The sequence below is a fragment of the Hypanus sabinus genome, chromosome 1 (assembly GCF_030144855.1).
Source record: "Hypanus sabinus isolate sHypSab1 chromosome 1, sHypSab1.hap1, whole genome shotgun sequence".
NCBI classification, from domain to species: domain Eukaryota; kingdom Metazoa; phylum Chordata; class Chondrichthyes; order Myliobatiformes; family Dasyatidae; genus Hypanus; species Hypanus sabinus.
In genome coordinates this window covers 99,274,569-99,301,486 of record NC_082706.1, presented here as the reverse complement: position 1 = coordinate 99,301,486, position 26,918 = coordinate 99,274,569, and the positions used below count along the sequence as shown (strand labels likewise).

Genomic DNA, 26,918 nt, shown 5'->3' with positions numbered 1-26,918 from the left:
CTCCCTTCTCTATTTTCTTTAAAAATCCCTAGTCTTAAGAGCTTTACCTTTAAATCTTGGAGTTCTTGGAATATAGATGGGAGGGTAACTCTGTTTTTGCACCAAGTCTTGGGTTACCAGAAGCCCACATCAGACGGCCCAGTAGGGCTTACACGGAGAGAGAGCAAGCTGCAGGCTGCTGGCTCCTGCAACTGCTTCCTGTTTATGAAGCTCATCAGTTACCTCCACACCACAATATTATGAATCAGACAGTCATGTCCAATTTGGAAATCTTGTGGTGACAAGCACTTGGAAGCAGCTTCTGTGAAGTATGCTACCCTGCAGTACAACACACATTTCAAATATTTGGCAATCCTTGCCAACAGGTCACTTGGATGACTTGAGATTTTCTTATTACCATTGAGCTTTTTATACAGAATGTGTTAACTGGATGACACCGAAAATACATGGGTCTGACAACACTATGAACATTTAGGCTAGGCAAAAATTATGTATGGAAATTTTTATTTATTATGTATTGTGTTTATTTTTTAAAAAAACAGTACAGCACAGGAACAGGCCCTTCGCTACACAATGCTGTGACAAACTAAATTAATTTCTAATGCCTACATATCTTTCTCTCTCCATTCTCTGCTCATGTACCTAAAAGCCTCTGTGGGATTTGTCTCCACTACTTTCCAGTGGCACATTTCAGGCACTCACCACACTGTTAAAAACATTCTGCACAACTCTTTTGAACTTGCCCCTCTCACCCCAAATATATACCTAAATATATCTAGTATTAGAGCCATCAAACCTGGAAAATAAGTTTTTAAAAAAACATCAGTTGACTACATAGGCCTCTCTATCTTGTGTATTTCTAACAGGTCTTGCTTCAGTCTCTGTCACTCCACAGAAAAGAACCCAAGTTGTCCAGCCTCTCCTCATCAGCAGCATCTGGTAAAACCTCCACATCCTTCTACAATGCAGCAACCAGAACTGAATACAACTAGTTTGAAATGAGACACTCTTGGAATGTGAGGCGCAGGTGGGGAATGCTGTGGACCATGTCCCATATAGCCTGAATAACCCAGCGATCTGTGCTCTACCAGCTGTTTCTGAGGACGCGTGGGGCAAGTTCCAGTTGTTGCTGGAGCCAACTGCTCTTGCCACAAATCCTGCTCAGTTTGCAGTGCCCACAAGGGAACTTCAGAGAACACCATATCGCAAGGTATAGTACAGTCCAATGGATGCAGCCAAAACAAAACTCAGTGGGGAGAAATGACAAGAGTTTAAGGCTCACCCACCACCATGCACTGAGGAATGGGAAACTGTCCAAAAAAAAAAAACCCTCCAACTTATTGCTCATGAAAGGTTTTCTTTTGCAGAAGAACTGATGTCACACTGATATCATCTCATTTATTCACTCTCTCATTGTAACTAAAGCCCTCCATTAGCAAATTTACAGGCGACACAAAGCTGGGTGGCAGTGTGAAATATGAGGAGGATGTTAGGAGAATGCAGGGTGACTTGGACAGGTTGGGTGAGTGGGCAGATGCATGGCAGATGCAGTTTAATGTGGATAAATGTGAGGTTATCCACTTTGGTGGCAAGAACAGGAAGGCAGATTACTATCTGAATGGTGTCAAGTTAGGAAAATGGGAAGTAAATGAGATCTAGGTGTTCTTGTACATCAGTCACTGAAAGTAAGCAAGCAGGTACAGCAGGAAGTGAAGAAATCTAATGGCATGTTGGCCTTCATAACAAGGGGAGTTGAGTATAGGAGCAAAGAGGTCCTTCTGCAGTTGTACAGGGCCCTGGTGAGACCACACCAGGAGTATTGTGTGCAGTTTTGGTCTCCAAATTTGAGGAAGGACATTCTTGCGGGATGACGGGACTGTCATATGTTGAAAGATTGGAGTGACTTGGCTTGTATACACTGGAATTTAGAAGGATGACAGGGGATCTGATTGAAACATTATTAAAGGATTGGACAGAGGCAGGAAACAAGTTCCCGATGTTGGGAGAGTCCAGAACCAGAGGCCACAGTTTAAGAATAAGGAGTAGGCCATTTAGAAGGGAGTTCAGGAAAACCTTTTTCACCCAGAGAGTTGTGGATCTATGGAATGCTCTGCCTCAGAAGGCAGTGGAGACCAATTCTCTGGATGCTTTCAAGAAGGAATTAGAGCTCTTAAAGATAGCGGAGTCAAGGGATACGGGGAGAAGGCAGGAACGGGGTACTGATTGTGGATGCTCAGCCATGCTCACATTGAATGGCAGTGCTGGCTCAAAGGGCCGAATGGCCTACTCCTGCACCTATCGTCTATTCCAGGCAAGCTATGGTGAATCTTTCCCACACTCTCAAAGTCAAGCTTGTGATATGCACAAGTACATGTACGCACAGGTGCAATGAAAAACCGGCATGCAGGAGCATCATAGGCACATTGCAACATACAAGCAGTTACACAAAAATAAAACAATTAGAACAAAAAGATGTCTAATTTAGTAGAAAATAGGCAAAGTGGTTATTGTGTTCCTAAACTAGCAATTGGGAGCACTAGTGAAGGACCCCAATGACTTTCATATTTACTCAGCCTGTTGAAGAGAATTATTTTCATAAATCGTAACATTGTTCAGTGAGAGAAGGGCTGAACTGCACAATAGGTCTAATATTGTGAATGTTGACCAGTTAATACCTTGTATTGCATCTGGAAAGTCTGCAGTTCTCTGTCCCAAGGATGGTGAGGGCAGATCAATAGATAAAAGTGGAGATAAAATATTTAAAAGATAGAGAAATTGAAGACTTGGGGAACTGGAACAGAGGAAGTGATAAGGTAGCATAGGCCAACCATGATCACATTGTACAGTGGGAGGACTGGGAGGGCCTGGTGGCTACCTTTTTCAGCCATTCTTTTATGTCCTTGAAAATCAAAACACATTCAAAGTGAACCCAAAACCCACTAAACTATTGGATGGATTTATAGGATATCTAATGTTCAAACAACTGAACCAGGTTGTAGAATGGTACTTAAAAATAAGGTTATATCAATGCTTCCTTACTTTTTCGCCTGAAGTAGGTTGAAGTTGCTCATGTTTCCCAGTCTGGTTTCCCATCCTGAACTTCTGCTAAGAGAGAATCAAAAACAGCACATCATTTGACAGCAAAACTAAAATCTTGTCAGTTAGATCTATCGTGTTCTACTTGCAGTAGAACACAAATTATAAAGTTGGTACATAAAGGTAGTAACCAATTTACAAATAAAATATTGCATTTATTGCTAGTGAGTTTGAGCATATTTTTTTTCTTCCATAGCAGAGTTTAATGAAAATAAACAGCACAGTTGCTTAAAGGAGGACTTGCCCTGTAGGGTCCACTAGATCAATTCGTGTGAAGATGGCTATTGACATATGGAGGAAGTGATGAGCTCAGATTTGGTGGAGTTTAGAAGAATGAGGTATGGACAGAGTGCAATGGATTGATTTTTCTGCCTTGAGAGTCTAAAGCAAGGGGGAGGGGGCAGGGTGGAGAAAATCTACACTTCAAGGGTTATGGATTTGTAGGAGACACATTGATTGGGGTATGTACTGTCCAAGTAGACCCATTGTGTTGGTTTCTTCTCATCTCAGGGCCCATTTCTTCTCACCTTGACTATTCTTGCCCTCCAGCCTGGCACCCTTGCTCAGTCCCTTCCTATTTAGATCAGCAAAAACTCCGAGGCCTTCCGATTTTCTACTCTGAACTTGTATGGGTCCACCCTGTGCCTACCTCTATGAGAGCTGATAGAACATTCATTTCAGTCCCTCTATGGCCCCTCCTGCAATTCCCCCCACCCCAATTAATCAATGACAGTTTGGGTGTTGTCTCCTGTACTTTCACAGAACTCAAAAGTGTCATTAACTTTTCAGTCAGCTTCTACTGCTCTCCCTTTCACATCATGGACTTTTTGCATCCTGGGAATAGATTAGTGACAAATACCCAGCACAAGCACATTGATTCTCACAGTCATCTCAATTACATTTCCTTCTTCAGTGATTTATTCCATTCCCTCAAGTTATCCGGCTCCATTGCACCTGTTCTGATGACAAGGTTTTCCAGACTAGCGCTTCCAAGAGATCCTCTAACCACCAGGCATTCTTTCTTTCTTTCTTTTTTTTTCTATAGGGCAGTTAGGGGGGAGGGGTTAAGGGGAGGGGGTATGGGTTATATACATTGTTTTTTCATACTTTGTAATCATTTAAAAATGCAACAATGGCTTCATCGTAACTGACAGAACTTTCAGCTGTGTGCCCCCCCCAATCATTACGCTCCGGTTCTCATCCCAATCCTCCCACTCAGAACAAGATGGTTTGGCTTGTTCTAGTCTTCCACTCCATCAAAACAATCAACAGATACAGTAAACTTTTAGTCAGAGTTAATCAGTCCCTGTCACCCTGCTCACTAATAATGACCATAATGCCCTTCTACACTATATAGATGTCAGCAGTCATCCCACAAAGACCATGTTCCATTCAAATCAAACTAAACCACACACTGCTTTAGCACAGAATATGGCCATTAAATATCAGTGCCAATGCAAATTACCTGTGTGTGCAGGACAAATGAATCGACATGTAAAATAAATATATGTTTCTCAGGAACTCAGATATTCAGCAAGAATAAAACAAACAATCTACCTCCATTTCACATTAATATTTTGCCAGCTGACTCTCCGGCACAGACACCTTTCTGCTGAAAAATTATTCTTTTCGGCAATCCTGCAAATTTTAGACAATTCTGTTGATTCAGGAGTTAAAGTTAAGTCACATCAAGGATCTTGGGACCACTGGTTCAAGCTTGAAAAAAATATGCAAGCAACCAGAATTAGTCTCTTCACATTGTCTCACCCAGCAATGCAGGTGGGTCTAAACGGTTATCAGTGCTGATGCAGTTAGGGACAGAAGCAACTTAAAAAATAGGAGTCACAACAGGCCACCTGGTCCTTGGAGCCTGCTCCACCATTCATTAGAACATCACAGATCTTCTATTCCTGCACAGAAATATATCAACCTGTTTTGAATTACTTTCATTTCCTGTAGGGGTAAAGAACGACAAAGATTCACCACCTTGGAGAGAAATGATTTTTATTCACTTCAGCCTTAAATGGCCTACCTCATATTCTGAGATTGAGTCATACAGCATGGAAACAAATCCTTCAGTCCAACTAATCCACGACAACCATGATGCCCCATCCAAGCTAGTCACATTTATCAGCATTTGGTTCATTTCTTTCCAAACCTTTTCAATTCATGCACCTGTCCAACTGTCTTTTTTAAGTGTGTTATTTTATCTGCCTCATCAACTTCCTTGATAGTTGACAACTCAAAGATACCAACATGTTGTGTAGAAAAACTGCCCTTCAAGTTCTTCTTAAATCTTTCCACTCCCACCCAAAACCTATGCACTTTAGTCCTCAATACCCTAACTCTGGGGGAGGGTAGGGGTGGCAGAAGTCCATCCACATTCCTTACCTATGCACTTCATGACCTTATACACTTCTGTATCTCCTTTCAGTCCTCCATGCTCTGAAGAATGAACACCTAAGCTGTCCAACGTCTCCATAACTCAGTTACTCAAGTCCTGGCAACATTCCTGTAGATCTATCCTGCACCCTTTTTAGGTTATCATCTTTCCTAATGCAAGTGTGACCAAAACTCCAAGTGTGTCCCCAACCACACCATGCCTCACAACTTTTACATTCAATGCCTTGCCTTATGACAGCCAGTGTGCTAAAAAGCCTTCTTAACCACCCTGTACACCTTTGAGTCCACTTTCAGTGAGCCATCTAATTGTACTCCAGGGTCCCTCTGTTCTTCAGTGTTCCCCAGGACCCTGTCATTCACTCTGAAAGTTCCACCTGAATTTGACTTTCCAAAATGCAACAGCTGGCACTTATCCAAATTAAACTCCATTTGCCATTTCTTGGCCTACTTACTCAGCTGATCACAATCCCTCCAGCTTCTGATAACCTTCCTCATTGTTGACTAGACCACCTATTTTAACGTCATCTGAAAACTTCCTAACCATGCCCTATACATTCTTATCTAAATCATTGACTGTGATGACAAACAATGGACCCACTACCAACCAGAGGCATGCCAACACACGTCTTTATTCTCTGCTCTCTACGAGCTAGTGAATTATGTATGCAATTAGCCAGCTCTCCCAGGATTCCATGAGATTTAACATCACAGAGCAGTTTATCATGAGGAACCTTAAGGTCTTACTAAAGTCCATATAAATCACAACTACCACCCTACCCTCATTAACTTTCTTGGGCATCCAATCAAAACCCTTAATTTTGGGCTTGTACATGGGAGATCTTGTCTTGTGAATTTGATTTAAGATGCCTGGTTCTGGACTCCTCAGGCAGGAGAAACATCCTCCCTGCATCCAGCTTGTGAAACCCTGTAAGAATTACATCTCCTTTTGGTCTTCTAGGATAGTCTACTCAATTTCTCCTTACAGAACAACCCACTATTCCTGGAACCAGTCTATTGAAACACCACTACCTATATGATTGACATGTCCTTTACAGGTTTAAAACTACTGTACACTTAGTAAGATCTCAGCAAGTCCCATTTTAATGGCAAGATGTCTTTATTTCTGTATTCAAATCCTCTTGAAATACAACATTCATCTTCCTAATCACTCATTGCTCCTACACACTGCCTTCAGTGGCCTATGTACAATAAATGCCAGTACTGCTATCCTGTGAATAAACCAATCCAATTCAGCTGCGAAAGCCAAGGATTCTGCGTCCAAAGGCTCTGTGCCTGAGGTTCTATGTTACATAGACAGTCCGTAGCCTGGGCTGACATTCTGGTCCAATACAGAGGGAGTCAACAATGTCATACTTAGAACATAGAAAATACCACACAAGAACAGCTTCTTGCCATGTACATGCCAACAAAGATGCGAGGTCAAAATCATATCTGCTTGCACGTGGTCTGTATCACTCCATTCCCTCTTTGTTCACGGTGCCTGTCTAAAATGCCTCTTAAAAGTTGCTATTCTATCTGCTTCTTCCACCGGCCCAGACAGCGTGTTCCAGGCACTTGCCACACTGTGTAAACAATACTCTGACTCACAAGACTCTTAAATATTCTCCCACCCACCATGAGATTCTCTCCCAATCTCTTAGGCTTTCAATTAGACTGCCACCGTCATCCTCTTCTCCCCCCACCCATGCCATTAGTATAGTGTGACCAGCCATGGGTCCAAGCTAACTGGCTCCACCTGGACCAGAGCCTATGTCTAACTGAACTACCCACCTTTGCTCTTGACCTCTCTTCACTCATTCTAGACCCACACTCCTGGTTTTCTGAATTTTGATTTCCAAACTACCCAAAGACTATTCCATTCGTAAAAAGAAATCATAATTTTTATTATAAAAACCTGAAATACTTAAGACACTCAAACAATGTTAAAATCTACCATTGTGTTCGACACAACATTCCTTTCCATTTTATGAGCAAGTGTTGACCAGAATCGACGAGGTGAAGCAAACGATGTATTTTATTTGGACTACCAGAAAGCAAATCAATAAGGTGCCTTACGACAGGTTAACTCACAAAACAAGAGCCCTGTGGTGTTGAAGGTAACAAATAGGCTTAGATAGAGGATTGGCTACTGGGCAGGAAGCAACAAGTGGGGTTAAGGGGTGACAATCTATCACCAGTGGGGTACAGTGGAGATCAATACTGGGAGTAATAATATGTATTAGACTTGGAGGAAGGAAGATTAATGGATTGTAATCAAATTTGCAGACAATACAAAGGAATGTGAAGATGACTGGTAAGGAGGTTAATTTTACACAGGGATATTACCAGGTTAAAGTGAGTGGACAATAAAGCTGGCAAATCAAGTATCATGTGAGAAAATGTGAAGCTGTTTACTGTAGAAGAATGAACCAAAAAACAGAAAAAGTCCATAGATGAAGAAAAACTGTAGAAAGCTATAGCACAAAAGGATTTTTGGGTCCCTGTGTGTGGATTACAGAAAATGAGCTAAATGAGCACAAAATAGGGAAGGCTAATGAGAAATTGGTCCTTATGGAAAGGGGATTGAAGAGTAAAAATAGCAATGTACCACTGCAACTATACAAGGCACAAATGGGACCACATCTAGAAACAAGCAATTCTGGACTCTGAGGATACAAGGAGAATTTGGAAGAATAGAGAATTTTAAAAAATCATAATTGGAAGAAAGGACTCAGTAGCTTAACTCTGCTCTTACATCTTACAGTTTTTATTATTACATTGGAGACGGTTCAGTGAAGATTCACTCAGATGATCCAAGTTAGGAAGAGCTTATCCTGTGGAGAAAGGTTAAGTACTTAGGTACCACAGTCACTAGAAGAATGAGAGATGATCTTGTTGAGATATACAAAGTTGCTAGGAGCTCAACAACATGGATGCTGAGCGAATCTCTCTTCTCATGAACAATTCCGGAACTAGAGGGCAGGATCTGAAAATAAGGGGATCAGTGATGAGAAAACGTCTTCAATCAGTGGTGAGTGTTTGAAATCCTTACCATAAAGAGCTGTTGACCAGAATCTTAATGCCAAGATAGGTATCTAATCAATAAGGGGATCAGGGGTTATTGGGAAAAGACAGGAAGGAATGTCAGATCAGCCACAGCTGACTATGTTTGAGGGGCTGAAGTATTTTCTCTTCCCACTTCTTAGTGGTTGCAGTCTTCTCTATTACTCATCTCCAAGTTAACACACTTGCCTATGTACCTATCCAGGAATCTCTTAAAAGACCCTATTGTATCCACCTCCACTACCTTTGCCGGCAGCCCATTCCATGCACTCACCACTCTGTGTGAAAAACTTACCCAACATCTCTTCTGTACCTGCTTCCAAGCACTTTAAAACTGTGCCCTCTCATGACAGCCATTTCAGCCCTGGGGAAAAAGCCTCTGACTATCCAGACAATCAATGCCTCTTGTCATCTTATACACCTCCAAGGAGAAAAGGCCAAGCTCACTCAACCTATTCTCGTAAGGCATGCTCCCCAGTCCAGGCAACATCCTTGTAAATCTCCTCTGCACCCTTTCTATAGTTTCTTCATCCTTCCTGTAGTGAGGTGACCAGAACTGAGCACAGTACTCCACGTGGGGTCTGACCTGGGTTCTATATAGCTACAACATTACCTTTCAGTTCTTAAACTGAATCCTACGATAGATGAAAGGCAATGCACTGTATGCTTTCTTAACCACGGTCAACCTGCGCAACAGCTTTGACTGTCCTAAGGACTTGGACCCTAAGATCCCTCTGATTCTCCACACAGCCAAGGATCTTACAATTAATACCATATTCTGCCATCATATTTGACCTACAAAATGAACCACTCACACTTATCTGGGTTGAACTCCATCTGCCACTTCTCAGTCCAGTTTTGCATCCTATTGATGTCCTGCTGTAACCTCCGACACCCTCTACACTATCCACAACACCCTCGACCTTTGTGTCATCAGCAAATTTACTAACCCATTCCTCTGCTTCCTCATCCAGGTCATTTAAAAAAATCACGAAGAGAAGGTGTCCCAGAACAGATCCCCGAGGTACACCACTGGTCACCAACCACCATGCAGAATATGACCCATGACTCATCTACAACCCCTCTTTGCCATCTGTGGGCAAGCCAATTCTGAATCCACAAAGCAAAGGATCCCATGCCTCCTTACTTTCTCAATAAGCCTTGCATGGGGTATCTTGTCAAATGCCTTGCTGAAATCCATATACACTACATCTACTGCTCTTCCTTCAATGTGTTTAGTCACATCCTCAAAATTCAATCAGGCTTGTCAGGCACAAGCTGCATTTGACAAAGCTATGCTGACTACTCAATCATATTATGCCTCTCCAAATGCTCACAAATCCTCAATCTTCTCCCTCAACTTACCAATCACTGAAGGGAGAGGAGCCCAGCATAATTTCACACCTCTGGCAGTTCAGGAGACCCATTAACCTAGCAGAGGACAGGAACCAAGCACTATTCTCTGGCCTACAGAGCTCTATAGAACTACAACCAACTAGCATCAGAAGAGATCCTGCTTTCTTCACAGCGATCGATACATATTAAAGTTTATCTATAATTATTTTTGAAAATACATCAGCCAGTTGAACTGCAAGAGTGAGGATAACCCACCCACCGACTCAGATAGGAAAAATCTTTCAAAACAAAGAGAAAATAACCCTACAAGCCCAAAGCCAAAACAGAACTTGTTTGTACAACTCTCGACATAATGCAGGCTACAAGTTCTTGACAACGATGGGATTAATTTCCCACTGACATACAAAACCATACCAGCTTTCCAGTGTCTGCCAGCATAGTGTAGTGTGATCATCTGTTCTCCACTATCTGTCGGAAAGCTGGGTGTTCCACATTTACTTAAACTTGGGAACCTATTTCACCCGGTAAAGGTTCCAAGTTTGTGGATTTCTAGGACTTCCCCACCACCCCCCCCAACCTGCTAACCTCTCGCAGGTTTTGAGAATTTTAAATAATCTGCCCCATCCTTTCTGTCTATGGTTTCTCTTTTGGAACATGGGCACTTTTACAAATCAGCTCCCTGCAGTTAGATTATGTCTTGCACTACATAGGCAGTGAAATTAAACTGCATGTATGGAACTTCAAACATCTATTACACTTGTTATTTGTGCTTTTATTCCCTGCAAAACAGGTCCCCCTAAACACCTGACTAATGGACACCCTCTACTCAAGAACATGCGTCTGGGAGACTGGCAGATGGATTTGCGAGCTGCCGCCAGGTGGGAAAAGATCACTCCCATGTGCCTTTTCTACTCACCAATCTCCCCACTCCTGAACCTCAACAATTATGGTTTGGGACCAGCTGAGCAGTACTGGAAAGGCTGAGGAGACTATCGAGTCAGTGAGACTGGCTACAGGCTGATCTTTATTTACATAGTGATACAATTTTACCTCTGTAAAATAAACTTATACCGCACATCTCCTTTAAACTTTTCCCCTTCGTACTCAACATTTCTACACAGGGATAAAAGATTCTGACCGTCTCTCTTACCTATTCGTTTTAATCTTTTTAAATTTCCATTCAGCTTTTTCTTAGCCTGCAGCACCAGAGGAAACAACCGCTCAACCCCTCCTTACCAATCATACCCTCTAATCCAGGGAGTATCCTGGCTAACATCTCAACGCCCTGGCCAATGACAAGGTGAGCAGGACCAGAAATACTGAGCAAACCGAGTCAGTGAGATTGACTAGTGGCTATTTTTATTTAATTATATAGTGATACAGTGCAGAATAGGCCATTCGATCTGAACCATCCTTGACCACGGACAACCTGATTTAGCACCAACTTAATTTACAATGAGCAATTAACCTACTTAGTAGGTCTTTGGACTGTGGTAGGGAACCCACACGTTTCATGGGTGGGCGTACAGAGACTCCTTACAAATGAGGCCGGGTTTGAACTCCGACTCTAAGTGACGTGAGCGGTAATAGCGTTGCACCAAGGGCTACACTACTGTGTCACCTGCTCATTCAGTCACCACAGCTGATCCTCACCAACACACTGTCGTTCTACGTTTACAAGTCAGAAGGCTCCTTAAAGTGGTTATAGCCAGGGTTGCAGCGTAGTGTGGATAAGATCTACCACCCACTAAATGCTCTCAATGGTGTGTGTCTCACATAACCTCTAACAACCAAGACCAGCTCCTAGTCTTCACATGTGGCTTGGCTACAAAATCCACAGAATTGTTTCTACTGAAAGAAGGGGCAAAGGGGGTTACTGCTGCCATAAAACCAGTCGCTTGAGGCAGATGGGGCTCATCAGCTGTGGTTCACAGTTCATCGAAGGGAAGGAAATCTCTGACCTCAAACTTCTGCTGCCTTGAAGCTATTCCTATTCATCAGTTCAGTTTCAGTTTATTATCATTTAGAAACCACAAATGCAATGCAGTTAAAAAATGAGACAACGTTTCCCCCAGAATGATATCACAAAAGCACATGATAAAACAGACTACACCAGAAAATCCACATAACGTTTGGCAATCCCCAATCCAGAGTCCGGAGAGGCTGCAGCATATTAATATCATGTAACCATTTTAGCGTGTTCCCCGGAAAGGAGCTCCAAAACCACCAGACAAAACAAGACCAAAAACTAAAGCTACAAGACCTGCACAAAACCATATAGTTACAACAGCGCAAATAATAGCATAATTGATAAAAAAAAAACAGATCATGGGCACAATAAAAATAGTCCAAAGATGTTAAAAGACTATAAGTTCGAAAGAAACCACCACACAGTTTCCACAAGTCCTCAGAGTCCCAATAGACTCATCATCCCACACGCAGGCAGCAGAAGGGAATAACCCTGCTATAGACTTCCACGGCACCGCCGGACTCAGCCTCGCAGACGCAGCACACAGTGAAAGCGCCCCAACCACAGCAGACTCCAAGCCTCCGACCATCCCCTCTGGCACAGCTTGTTTGAGCACCATCCTCTGCCGAGCGTATTAAGACGCCCCCGCCAATGGCCATCGGCAACATGACCCCGAGGACTGGAGGCCTGTTCCCCCAATCAGTGAAGGCTTTAGGGGCAAACCTTGAGGGAAAAAATCTGGAGCTAGAGTCCCGAAAGCAGTCCTACATTGAGTTCAACACTGACTACTGGTACCAGACAGTATCGGTCTCTGCTGTTCTTTGGGGTTCATCAGATATGTGGGGGGGGGGGGGGAGCCTGCTACATGGGCTCTCCTAGACCATGCTCTCCATTTCATACTGCCCTGGCTTGCGAACTGGTTAGCCTATCACAGATACAGCTGGGATGCAACATCCAATGGACCAATCCTTGACCAACGGAGGCCGTCCTTCAAGTGGAAAAATAAACGGAGAACAGGGACCTTTGGCTAACAATGTCTGTGCCACACACGATGCCAAATTAGACTGATTTTCTTCTCCCAGTACATGACCCATATCTTTCCATTTACAGGATACTTGTGTGTCTATCTAAAAGCCTCTTATACACCACTATTGTATCTGTTTCTAGCCATGCTTTGTCATTGTCCAGAACTGATTTATAGCCTGTATTACATCAAGATAGTTAAAAGTAAGTTTTGTTTTGGCTTTGGACTTGTTTGGTTATTTTCTATTGAGCCTATTCTGCCATTCTGTAAAATAAACTTGCACGCACATCTCCTTTAAACAACCCCCGCCCCCCCCCCCCCCCCATCTTAAACTCATTTCTACTCCGGGAGAAAGATTCTGAACGTCTCCCTTACGTATGCCTCCCAATCTGAAATTTCTATCAAATTTTCCTTAAACAGTAAACAACTGCTCAACCTCCCCTTACTACTCATACTCTCTAATCCAGGGAGCATCCTGGTAAACACTTCAATGCCTTGACTAATGAAGGCCGGGATGTTATGGACTCTTTACCTTCGTGACAGCTTGCAGTGACTGTAGACTTGAACCACAGTAAGCCAGGAACAGTTCTCAGAAATGGAATCCTGTTATAGCCTGAGGAATGCCTGTACTGCAGGAGGCCATTCTGCCCTTTGAGCCCATTCCACCATCCAATCAAGATCCTAAGTGGTCTGTATCTCAATCCTAATACTTCACCTCCATTCCTGATCCAGTGACTACCGCAAACCCATCAGTCATGGTTCGAGGGCAATCTGGAGCCAGAGGCAGCCTTGTGGCCACTCTTCTCTCTACTGGCATTTAAGTCCCTTGTGAGCCATCTCACATCCCTGCCAAAATTAATCTACAAATTTTCAGCAGGACAACCTCTTATTTGTGTATCAACAGGGGTGGCATACCAGTTCCTAAAACCCATCACATAAAAAAAAAGGAACGGGGGAGTTGCAGAAACCGCACTCACCTAAAACAGAATTCAAATCTTAAGCTTGAAAAGACGTCAGAAATTAAACTTGCAGCAAAATGTAAACATGCTGTGATGCTGGAAGTTTCAATCCTGTAGCCACCAAGGTCAGTCCTAATGCTTCCACAGCTTGACGTATCTCGTTCTTTCCAGAGCCCTGAAACAACATTAAAATTATCAATGTGCACTCTAGTAATTTCCAGTACATTCTGCAAACACAGGATTGTACAGGGTGGGGGCTTAAAAGTTCCATTAGAATCAATAATTGTATCTCCAAGCCTATCAAAGTTCTTCTCGTGCTTGCTGCCTTTCTTAATAAACTCATTTTTGATAACGATCAGTATTCAGTACAAATTTCCTGTGCTGCAAATTAGAATGAGATTTTTTCATTGTCAATTGTGCCAAAGTGCAATGAAAATGGTAGAAAGAAAACAGAACGTCAAGAAGTTCTGCAAATGCTGGAAATTCAAACTACCAAATACAAAATGCAGCTGGTCAGGCAGCATCAATGGAAATAAACACACAGCCAATGATTCAGGCCAAGACCTCCAGTTCTGACGGGTCTCGACCCAATTCCATAGATGCTGCCTGACCTGCTGAGTTCCTCCAGCACTTTTCATGTGTTAGAGTGCAGAATATAGTGTTATATAGAAATAGAATGCAGCAGATAGTGTTAGAGAAAGTGTAGTGCAGGTAAACAAATAAAGTGCCCTTGTTTATGTTGGCTGTCTCCCCAAAGCAGCAGGAAGCGTTGACAGAGTCAATGGAGGGGAGATTGGTTTGCTTGATGGACTGGGCTGTGTTCACAACTCTCTGCAATTTTATGCAGTCTCAGGCAAACCAGCTGCTGTACCCAAAATATGTACCTGGAAGAAGTACAGATGGGGCAAACAACCAGCTGTTGGAGGCACCTATGGAGGCGAAGTGACTGTGCATCAGGATGGACAATATAGACAGATGTTAGCCAGTACAGAGATAAGGAAGGGGCGAGGCAGGAGCTGGCGTGTGATAGGCAGAGACAAGAGGCTGCAGATACTGGAATCTGGAGCAACAAACAACCTGCTGGAGGAAATCAGTGGATCAAGCAGCATCTTAGAGGAGAATGAACAGTTGACATTTTGTATCTGGTCTTCATCTGGACAGGTGGATCCAAGTGAGCTGGGGTTGATGTGCAAGTGAAGGAATAGGGTTGGGGACAGGGAGATGAAGAAAATTACATCAGCTGGGGGATGACGGGTAGAGGCATGAAAGAGCTGCAGATGATAGAATGAGGCAGTAGCTCTACTAGTTCTGTAGCTAAACGGCATTCATCGTGATTTTCAAGTGATAGAATTGCAGAAATGACAATACATGTTGGGTCAGAGCCTCCAACATGCCAGGGGTCCATAGTGGGTAGCATAACATAACAGCGACACAGGGTCAGATCTGCTGCTGTCTGTAAGGAGCTTGTACATTCTCCCCAGGACCGCATAGGCTCCCTCCCTGTACTCCAGTTTCTGCCCACAATGCAAAGGTGCACTGGTTCACAGGTCAATTGGTCACATGGGTATAAATGCTTGGTGTGGGCTCTTTGGGCCAGAATGGCCTGTTACTGTGCTGTATCTTTTAAAAATAAGGGTGAATTAAAAAAATCATCCTTGCTTCCTCTGGCATCTCTTACCCCAAACTCTAAATCAGTGTCTTTTTTTATCTACATTAGCTTACTCAGTCTTGAAACAGGGTTTCAATTGAAAACATCTTCAATTTCTTTCATCTCACAGATGCTATTCGACCCAGAGTTTCACCAATGGATTGTTTGTTTTTGCAGATTCCAGCATCTGCAGTCTCGTGTCTCCTTTTCAACCCAACATGCTAACTTGGAGAAGAATAATTGGACTTTTATTCTGATGGATGACAGGAGGTCAGTCTGAGACCAGCAGCCTACAATAATAATAATAATCAGCAGTACTGGCGCAAACCCTCAGATAATTCATTCACATTCATCCCAGTTCAGCGCTATTTCTGACACTAAAAAATATCTAAAAATAGTGAATAAAATACAAGGGAGTACTGTGGAATCAGACAATGTCACACTCTGACTCTGTCATTCCTAAAATTTATAACCTACTTTCTGTATGTCACATTGCATAATTTAGAATGAAATGTCACAGTGCAAAGTAGCAAAAAAAAACATCCACCCCAGTTCGGAACATTATTTAAAGAATAATTCTGTGCAACATCCAGTGTAAAAGAAAATCTTCTGAGTTTTTCTAACTGTAATCAATTGTAGTTGTGTGCCAACAAAGGCTACGGGCACGGGAGCATTTCAGTTACTGTGCCGTCATGCTCTCGTGCAGCTTAGAGGGAACAGAGCTGTCACCTCATTTTGCACTCGGGAGGAGTTCCTAGGAACAAGGGTGTGTTCTGTATTAACTCCGAAAGGAGTCATTACATTCTGGACTCTGATAAAGACCTTAAGATATAGGAGCAGAATCTGGCCATTTGGGCCATCAAGTCTGCCCCATTCAATTATTGCTGACATTTTTCAAAAACCCATTCTCCCACCTTCTCCCCATTATTCTTAATCCATTTACTAATCTCTGCCTTCAATACACCAAATGACCTGGCTGCCACCGGCAATAAATTAAAGATTAACACCATCTGGCAGAAAAAACTCCTCAGTTTTAAGGATATTCTTTATTCTGAGACTCTCCAAGTACTGGAAGCATCCTCTTTACATCCACTCTCTTCAGCCCTTTTGGTATTTGAAATGCTTCAGTGGGAAGTCGCCCCTCATCCTCTGAACTCCAATAAATACAGACCCAGAAACATCAAACACTCCTCATACATTAAACCTTTCATTCTCAGGACTGGCCAACTATCTATGATGGTGTACTGCTTTATGGCTGGGCAAACATGAACACAAGTACAGCAAATAGGTTAACTGGCGCACTGGTGAGTTTTGACTTGCTTTGTCATCTGGCTATATTTTAATTATGAAAGCTATTTCACTAAAGGACTAAAGCAACACAGATCAGTGATCTACAAGTATAAATTCCTGTGGTGATCTTTATGAAATCTTGATTTCCCCAGTGCAGGTTAGAAACAAGGATATGTATTTGAAATGTGCTCACTGTTACAATGCAGCAGGTTCACTTATTTACCACACCAAGGAGACTTTCAGCCACTGGGTGCATGTCAACAGATACACGCTGCCCTCCTCCTACTTGCTCTCTCTTACGTGGCCATTAGCCTTTGATTCCTTTGCCATTTAGCGACATTAAGGGGTCATTGATAGCAACCAGTTAACGTACTAGCACTTTTTGGGATGTGAAAGGAACATCATGCAAACTCATGAAATGACAGAGACCTTTGCTGATTAACAGACCCACAAACCACCAGCTGACAGCTCTTGGACAAACTGTGTGCCCCGGAAGGTGAACCTCATCTTTTGTGCTTCAACTTATAAAAATCCAGGATCCAGTGGATTATTGACTTGCAAGGAATAAATGAACATCTCCAACTACAAGAGACCCTGTAAAGGAGGGATTCTCCATCTCTGTGGTGCTCTAGGATGAAAAGGTAAAGTAACAACTTAAAACAGCAGAGGATGCTAAATGGACTATGGTGTTGTATTAGTCACTATTCCTGATACAGATTACTACACTCTCTATTCGCTTAAAATAATCGGCCCTCAACTATTAAGATTTCATTTTAAGAAAGGCTTTAAATTCAAGGGTTTTGGAGAATGAAAGGAAATGTAAGTGCTCAAAAATTGCTCAAAATTTCTCTCATGACAACATACTTAGTGCTTATAAAGGTGCAGACACAAACAAGGTTCAACAGAAGCAAGAGGGATATTGGGAGAGAGTGGGAGCTTGGCACTGGGACATGTGCCACAATTGCTTTTGAAGAGGATAAGAAGGGCTGAATGGCTTACTCCCATCCAAACCATTAAGCATATCTACATGAAATGCTGTTGCAAGAAAGCAGCATCCATCATCAGCAACCCCCACCACCCAGGACATGCTCTCGTCTTGCTGCTCCCCAGGTCTCCCACTACCTGGTTTAAGAACAGTTACTACCCCTCAACCATCAGGCTCTCAAACAAAAAGGGGATTCTTTCACTCAATTTCAATTGCCCCATTATTGAAGTGTTCCCATGACCAATGCACTCACTTTCAAGGACTCTTCACATCATGCTCTCGATATTTATGTTATTGTTTTATCTTTTTGCATTTGCAGTTTGCTGCCCTCTGCACTCTGGTTGAATGCCCTAGTTTGGTTGGGGGGGAATCTTTCATTGATTCTTTTAAGGTTATTATTCTATAGATTTGTTGAGTATGTCCACAAGAAAATGAATCTCTGGGTTGTATATGGTAACATATATGTACTTTGATAACAAAATTTACTTTGTACTATTCTCTTCGCTGCTGAGGAATAGAACTTATTGCTGTTGCCTATCGCTCCACAGACCCAGGTTCAACCTCAACCTTCAGTTCCCTCTCAACTACATGCAGTTCGCACGTTCTCCCTGTAGCGAAGAGAGATTCCCAAATATACTTCGGTTTCCTCCCACATTCCAGAGATATGCTTATTTGTAGATTAACTGGATGCTGTAAATGACCGCTAGCAGAGTGAGAAACATCAGGGAGAGGGTGCTGAGGTGGATGCAAGGAAAAGTATGGAAATTGTATTGGTGGTTGCTTAATAATGGTTCAGTATCCATAGAGCACGATTCCATGTGCCAATTGTGAGTAAACTGGTTCAGATTTAGCTTGACACTGCTCAGTCACTAAACCAGAACTCATACAGAGCTCAGGGACTTGCATGAAACGGGCCCCCACCAAGGATCCAAACCTCTCCCCATGAACACCACACACAGCTTCTGGCTCACATCCAACTTATGACATTTGCTCTCAGTCCCTCTAGTGTGAGCAGGCTTGTTTATAAAGAGTGCAGCTGCTTGTCCAGTCTGACATGAACTGATCACTTGATAACTTTAGAACGGTGATGATAAACCACAGGAAGAGGCCCACCATCCTGAAGCCAACCATCAAGTCACTTTCTAATCCCATTTACCAGCACTTACTTCATAGCTTCCATGTCTTGGCCACAGAATTGCTCACCCAGGTGCTTCTTAAAAGTTAGGAGCATACCTGCTACCACCATCCTTTCAGGCAGTGCATTCCAGGTCCCAACCACATCATCTGGCTGAAAAAATATCTTCATTTCCACTTCAAACCCCTTTCCTCTGGTCTTAAACACCTCTGCAATGCCCTCTTTCAATCTATCCCCTTCTTGGCCACTCCAATTTTGTACATCTCTATCAGGTTTCCAACCTTCTCTCATCCAAGGGGAACAAAGCCAGCCAATCCATTTCCTCAAACTCGTTCAGTGCGGACCAGAATCCAACACCGGAAATGATCCAGAACAAGAGATTCTGCAGATGTTGAAAAGCTTGAGGAACACACATACAAAGTGCTGGCAGAACTCTGCAGGTCAGGTAGCATCTATGGAGAGGATTAAACAGTCAATGTTTCAAGTCAGGCCTGTTTAGTAGCTTTCAGTCAGATCATGTATCACAAAATGGCTAAAATTACAGTTTACTGCCAGTGTTGAAAGTTTTGACTGACAGAGAAAGTACAAACTGCTACATGGATCTGTGTACTAAGAAATCGTGAGTTCAGATTATTTGTTCTGGAAAAAGATATTATATTTGCAGGGTGAATTGTTACCTTGTTTCGTATACACTGGAGTAATTTGGAGCATGGTCTATTAGCACATTGACCAAGGAATGAAACATCTTTGACCTGAAACGTTAACTGTTTCTCTCACCACAGACGCTGCCTGTTCTACTGTGTTCCTAGCAAGTGCTGTTTTTGATAATCAGATTGTTTCAGCTTTGCTTAAAGTTTGTCCATCCGTTCCTCTGTCACAGCCTGCATTACTATTCATGTTGTTTGCTTATTACAACACAAAGATACCAGTTTCAGAATTTTGTCTCTAGTAGATTCAGAGATCAGATTTTCTTTCTGCAGCTCTTTCTACACGTACTGAACTCCTCCCTCACCCACGTTTTATTGAACATAGAGATTTGAATATTGTGTACATGTTGAATGATGTTGTGACAGTTGAATGATGACTAACATGAACACTATCATACGCTTATGTCAGTGCTTTCATTTAAAAAAAATATATAAATACTAGTATTTCTCCTTCACTCTGAGACAGACCGGTTTCCGTGACTGCGTGGTTCCACCAGATCTCAGCTGGCCTGCGAGAATAAGTGCCTGCCCAATGCCCAGAGAGTCTCTAATATGTCAGGAGAAGGACTGTACTCTTTTCTTTCCCAAACTGTTTGGGTAGTGGAAAGTTTGCATAATGACACACCTGAAGTGGAAAGCCTGTAGCACCCGCCTCCCACCCCCACATTATATTCAGACCGACTCTCTCCTCACTTGCTCTCCTTTCTTGCTGTTTCTTAAAATATCACGTCACAGTGAAATCCCCTTTGCAGACATGCACAGCACAAGGCTCAAAAGTTATGTAGTTTATATTTAGTTAAAAATTTTACTTGTGAATGTTGTCTATATGCTGGTACATGCCTGTGGGGCAGCTGCCAGTAACTTTTTCATTGCACTTGTGCATACATGACAATGAACTGAACTTTGACTTTGTAACTGACAGGAAATTCAGCACTCAGTAGTTCCAAAAATAAAAGGTCACTAATCCAAACAGTAAACAGTTTCTTGCTCCACAGAAGCTGCCTAACCTGCTGAGTGATTCCAACACTTGAGCTTGTACAATTGTTTTGCATTTGTGTTAAAGAATCTTCCAGCAATTGTTAAAATCTCCAGCTAATAGACTAAGAGCTGCAACTTTAACCACTTCCATCAACATCCTGACAGAAGCCTTTAAAAACAATAAAATTTACATTATATTCAATTTGAGTCACCCGCATTATATGTACTACATGAAAGCTTTGGCAAGGGTGCAGTAGAGGTTTACCAGGATGCTGTCCAAATTAGAGGCCATGTTCAAAGGAGATGTGCAGGACAAGTTTAAAATTTACAAAAAAAAAATCAGAAAGGTGAGTGTCAGGGGTAGTTGTGGAAGCTGATATAATTGTGTAGATGGGAACAATGATCTGCAGAGAATGGAGGGATATGGCCCATGTGCACCATAAGGGATTAGGAGTCATTGAATTAATTACTGTAGTTTGGCATAACATTGTGGTCAGAAGGATTTTTCTCTGTGCTGTAATATATATTTTTAAAAGCAAACTTCAAAATTAATAACATTCAGGGAAGCACCAACTTAACGGGCAAATAACTGTGCAATTAAAGTGACAAAGTCAAGAGTCAAACAACACAGAAAGCGGCCCCTTGGCCCACCACATCCATCTACCCCAACCCCATTTACCTGCTTTTGAGCAGGATCACGGTCCTATTCGGGTGTTTAAACGTACTAACTGGACATTTTAAATGAACTCATTGTACAAAAACCAAAGCAGCAATTTTATTCTTGGATGAAACAAAAAAGCTCACATTATGAATAGAGGAAATAAGTAACCCAGCAATCAAGTGTTGATTGTTGTGACATCCAACATCAGGATGAGGCTTAATTTCACAACATACAGCAGTGATATTAGAACAGAGTCAAAATTGGGTTTATGTCATAATTGTATGTGACTCCAGAAATGAACCAAATAGTTGGCCTTCATATCTCTTACTATCTTTCCTTTCGGTTAGTCCTGACGAAGGGTCTCGGCCCGAAATGTCGACAGTGCTTCTCCCTAGATGCTGCCTGGCCTGCTGTGTTCTACCAGCATTTTGGGTGTGTTGTTGTTTAAATTTCCAGCATCTGCAGATTTCCTCGAGTTGGCCTTCATGTCACTTTTAGAGTTCCTCCCTTTAAACTTCAGCCTATGCCCTCTTGCTTTTTAATACCATACCATGAGAAAAATATTCTATTTATGTTATGCTTCTTATAATCTTAGATACTCTTATCAGGTCATCCATCCTTTCCCTCCGCTAAATTTATGTAAACTTTAATAAGTAAGCGCTGTACTAACAAAAGCAGCAATTTTAACAAAAATGTTCACATTTTGATTAAAGGAAGCAAGTAATCCAGCAGTCAAGTGTGGATTATTATCTTGAAATCCATGGACACATGTGCACAGGCAGGTCGACTGACACCAATTAAAGCTGTTCACTACATGCAGTTCACAGCAATCGCACTTCCCACGGGACCATCTGTACACGCTAGCACAACACTTGGTTGAAAATACATTACTGCACAGACTGCCCTTTGAAAACTGAATGAACAAAGTGTCATTGCTTGTCGCATTCAGCAAATAAAGAGTACTTGAAATAAAGTAGGATTTACATCCCTATACCGATTTATTATCCCAGGGCTCCAGAGTGCCTGCTGTCTTTTAAGTGCTCTTGAAACATCCATTGTTGCAGTATTAAAAATGATAGTCATATTGTGTGCAGAAAAACAAAAGCAACAATATGATTAGGACCAGATTTTATTTTGATATATGTTAGTGATGGACATAGAGAAATATATAAGGGCTAGGCTAGTGGGAAGAAACTCCTCTCTCCTCACAGTGAGTGGATGACAATCTTTTCTCAATCCCTAGAACAATTCAAGTGAATAAAGGCTTGCTGTATTCACAGAAATGGGAAACTAGTGTTAAAAGTAGACTGCTCAAGTAATGGTGTAATGAATATGAACCGTAAACAAAATAGATTCGACCAACAAAACGTTAGAGACACTTGAAAAAAAATGGCAGAGAGGAGGCTGAAGATATATGGCCAATGGAAAAGGCTTGCAAGGTTTTGGAGGTTATGAGATGCCAGTATAGGTGCTATTAACAGGTGATTGCTCAGGAGTAGATAATGGAGGGCCTGAGACAGTTACATACCTGGAAGGAAACACACATGGAGCAAGAGGGAGCTGGACAAAGTGCTGACTCACTGCTCGAGTGACTCAGGCTCATTCCTGGCTTTGGATGCTGTCCGTGTAGAGCTTGCATCTTCTAACCGTGACCACGCAAGCTTCCCCTAGGTACTTCAGTTCCTCCCCACAAACTTGGTTGACTGGTCATTTTAAATAGGGTTGGTAAGGGAGGCTGATGCCGGAGGGGAAAAATTTGCAAAATACAATTGCAGATGTGCACTTGATGGTTGGTGTGGGCCTATTTCCATGTCATGTGGCCCTATGACTTACAACTGTAGTCATGGCTGGTCTGGGTCATGTCGACACTGCAGTGTGTAGTGTGCTTTGCACTGGAAGCTGGGTGGGATTACATCCAACCTTGCCAATGAATTTATGTGAACCACTGGATAGAGGAATGTCTGAAACACTTCTATCTGGCCCCCCACATTGGACTGTTGTGGGCTTATTCATCTGAATGGTGTTATGAAAATCAGTAAGTTAAATATCCTGCTATATGCACAAGTACACAGGTGTAAGAAAAACATACTTATAGCAGCATCACAGGCACAATTGATCAGATAAGCAGCATTCACAGGAAAAACTTTTTTTTTTACAAACAGCACAATTAGAACAGAAGAAAAGCAAAACTTACTGTAGTACAAAGTGACAAAGTGTCATTACGCTGGGCTAGTGATTAAGGCTGCGCTGGTTGGTTGAATAACTAAATGGTTGAAGGGAAGTAAAGGCTCTTGAACTTAGTGGTGTGGGGCTTCAGGCTTCTGTAGCTCCTGCCCAATGATATCTGCCTGGGTGGCCTGGGTGGTTGAGGTCTTTGATGGATGCTGCTTTCTTGAGGCAACACCTCTTGTAGATACTACTAATGTTGAAGAGATATGCCAGTTTTTCAAGAAAACAAAACTGATTTGAATAAACCATCAGTCGTTGATTCTAGACAAAACCCCATTTGTTATCACTGTATTCAGTGGAACCTGTTGGGTGGAGTATGCAAACTGAAACCGTGATGGAGAGGACTCGCTCACCAATTTTCAAGCACATGATCTTGATTCTGCAGTGGAAGATAAACATCAAGTCTAACAGTACTCATTCACTGAATAAATATCACTTTTCTACACCAGCTTTTACTCAAAGAACAACTCAGACCATTTCACATCTAAATAACCACCCTTAATGCCGTGAGTTTACAGAGCCTGTTACAGTGCTGTAGGACCTCATTCAAATTTAATCACCAGCATGTTGTGAAATTTGTTAACTTAGCAGTAATACACAATATGGAAAAATTAAGTAAATCAATTAAATTATATACATGCAAAAATAGAAATACATTTTAAAGTGAGGTAGTGTTCATGGGTTCAATGTCCATTTAGGAATTGTAGGACAGAAGGGAAGAAGCTGTTCCTGAACCACTGTTTTTTCAGGCTTCTCTACCTCCTCCCTGACAGTAACAATAAAAGGGAATGTCCTAGGAGATGGGGGTCCTTAATAATGGACGTCATTTTTCTGAGGCACCACTCCTGACTACGGATAACACAGAGGCTAGAATCCAAAATGGAGTTGACTAATTTTACAAATGTCTGTAGCTTCTTGCAGTCCTGTGCAGTAGAGCCCCTCCCCCATACCAGACAGTGATGCAGCCTGTCAGAATGCTCACCATGATACATTTATAGAAGTTTGAGTATTTTAGGTGACAAACCAAATCTCTTCACACTCCTAATGAAATATAGCCGCTGTATTGCCTTCTTTATAGTTGCACCAATGTTGGGACCAGGCTAGATCCTCATATCTTGACACCCAGGAACTTGAAATTGCTCACCCTCCACTTCTGAACCCTCCAAGGATCGGTTTGTGTTCCCTTGTCTTACCCTTCCTGAAGTCTCCAATCATCTCTTTCGCCTTACAGGCATTGAGTACAAGGTTGTTGCTGCACCACTCGACTAGCCGGTATATCCCAGTCCCGTACCCCCTCTCATCTCCAACTGATACCAACAATGGTTGTATCATTATCAACTTTATAGATGGTACTTGAGCCATTCCTAGCCACACAGTCATGGCTGAAGAGGGAGTAGGCAGTGGGCTAACCAGACACCTGAGCTGCACCAGTGTTGACCGTCAGCAAGGAGATATCATTAAGATTCAGTTTATTGTCATTTAGAAACCACAAATGCAATGGAGTTAAAAAATGAGACAACGTTCCTCCAGAATGATATCACAAAAACATATGACAAAACAGACTACACCAGAAAATCCACATAACATTTGGCAATCCCCAAATCCAGAGTCTGGAGAGGCTGCTGCGTATTAATATCGCGCTACCGTCTAGCGCGTTCCCCAGAAAGGAGCTCCAATCCACCAGATAAAAACAAGACCAAAAACTAAAGCTACAAGACCCACACAAAACCACATAATTACAACATATAGTTACAACAGTGCAAACAATAGCATAATTGATAAAAAAGGCTATGGGCACAGTAAAAATAGTCCAAGATGTTAAAGGACTGTACGTTCAAAAGAAATCACCACAGTTTCCACAAGTCCCCAGGGTCCAAACAGACTCGCCATCCCACGCCGGCGGCAGAAGGGAATACCCCCGCTATGGACTTCCAAGGTGCTGCCCGACTCAGCCTCGCAGACGCAGCACACAATGGAAGCTCCGTCGAGACCAGCCTTGCAGACGCAGCACACACCGAAAGCGAGTCCGTCGAACCTCCGAGCCGATGACCATCCCCTCCGGCGCAGCTTCTCCAAGCACCATCCTCTGCCAAGCGTATTAAGACGGCCCCGCCAATAGCCATCGGCAACGCGACCCCGAGGACTGGGGGTCTGTTCTTCCCAGCAGAGACCCGGACCTCACAGCAGCAATGAAGAAGGTCTTCCTGGAATTTCCCAATGTTTCTCCGTGTTTCCACGTCCGTTTTCAATCGGTTATGATTGCGCACGGCACCCCACTTCACAAATAACAGATAATCAGTTCCAGAGTGGCTGCTGCAAGCTGCGTCGCGCTGCCATCTTGGATATATAATCACCAATCCGCTCAGATTGTGGTCCTCCGGTTAAGAAGTCAAGGATCCAATTACAGAGGGAGGTACAGTGGTCCAGTTTTTGTAGCTTATTGATCAGGACAGTGGGAATGATGGTGTTAAACACTGAGCTATAGTTAATGAACAGCATCCTGACATAGGTGTTTGTGTTGTCCAGGTAATTCAAGGCAGTGTGAAGAGCCACTGAGATTGTGTCTGCCACAGACCAACTGTGGCAATAGGCAAATTGCAGTGGGCCCAGGTCCTTGTTCATGACCAATCTCTCAAAGCACTTCACTGTAGGTGATTACAACTGGGCAATAGTCAGTAAGGCAGCTCACTGGTACAACTGTTGACATTTGAAGCAGGTGGAAAACTCCAATCATGGCAGTGGGAGGTTGAAAATGCCTTGAATGCTCCCGCCAGTTGGTTGGCACAAGTTTTCAGAGCCTGAACCAGGTCCTCCATCAGAGCTTTCCACCTTGCGAGGGTTCACCCTCCTCAAAGACAGCCTAACATCAACCTCCAAGTCAAAGATCACAAGGTCAGCGGCTGCAGCAGGAATCTTCACAGTTGTAGTTATATTCTCCTCTCATAATGCCCTCTCAAAGTGGGTATAAAGGCTTTGAGCTCATCTGGCAGTGAAGCATTGTTGCCACTCACGCTATTGGGTTTGCTTTGTAAGAAGCCCTGCAAACCCTGCCAGAATTGATGTGCATCGATGCCGCTCCAAACTCACTTGATTCATTCTTGAAATAGCCCTCTTGTACGTGTCTGGACTACCAGTCTCAAGTGCTACAGATCGAGCCCTCAGCAAATGACAAACCCCTGGTTCATCCACAGCTTTTGGTTTGGGAATGTACAGCGAGTTTTCATTGGCACACACTCATCTACATAAGATTGTAATGAAGTCAGCAACAACTGTGGCGTACTCATCCAGGTTCAAAGATGAATCCCTGAATACAGTGCAGTCCACGAATTCAAAGCCTCTAAGTGCTCTTGTGCTTCCCTTGTTCATATCTTCTTGGCCATCACTACTGGTGCTGCAGTCTTCAGTCTCTGCCTCT

At 42.7% G+C, this 26,918-nt stretch overlaps 1 protein-coding gene across 1 annotated transcript in view; it reads right to left on the bottom strand.

The window, feature by feature from the left end:
• The window catches only part of LOC132395717 (myelin basic protein-like), a 171,939-nt gene that overhangs the window by 125,375 nt on the left and 19,646 nt on the right, over positions 1–26,918 (bottom strand). The window contains exon 3 of the mRNA XM_059972668.1: positions 3,040–3,105. Within this exon, the coding sequence (XP_059828651.1) occupies positions 3,040–3,105 (66 nt within the window). The remainder of the gene's footprint in view (positions 1–3,039; positions 3,106–26,918) is intronic.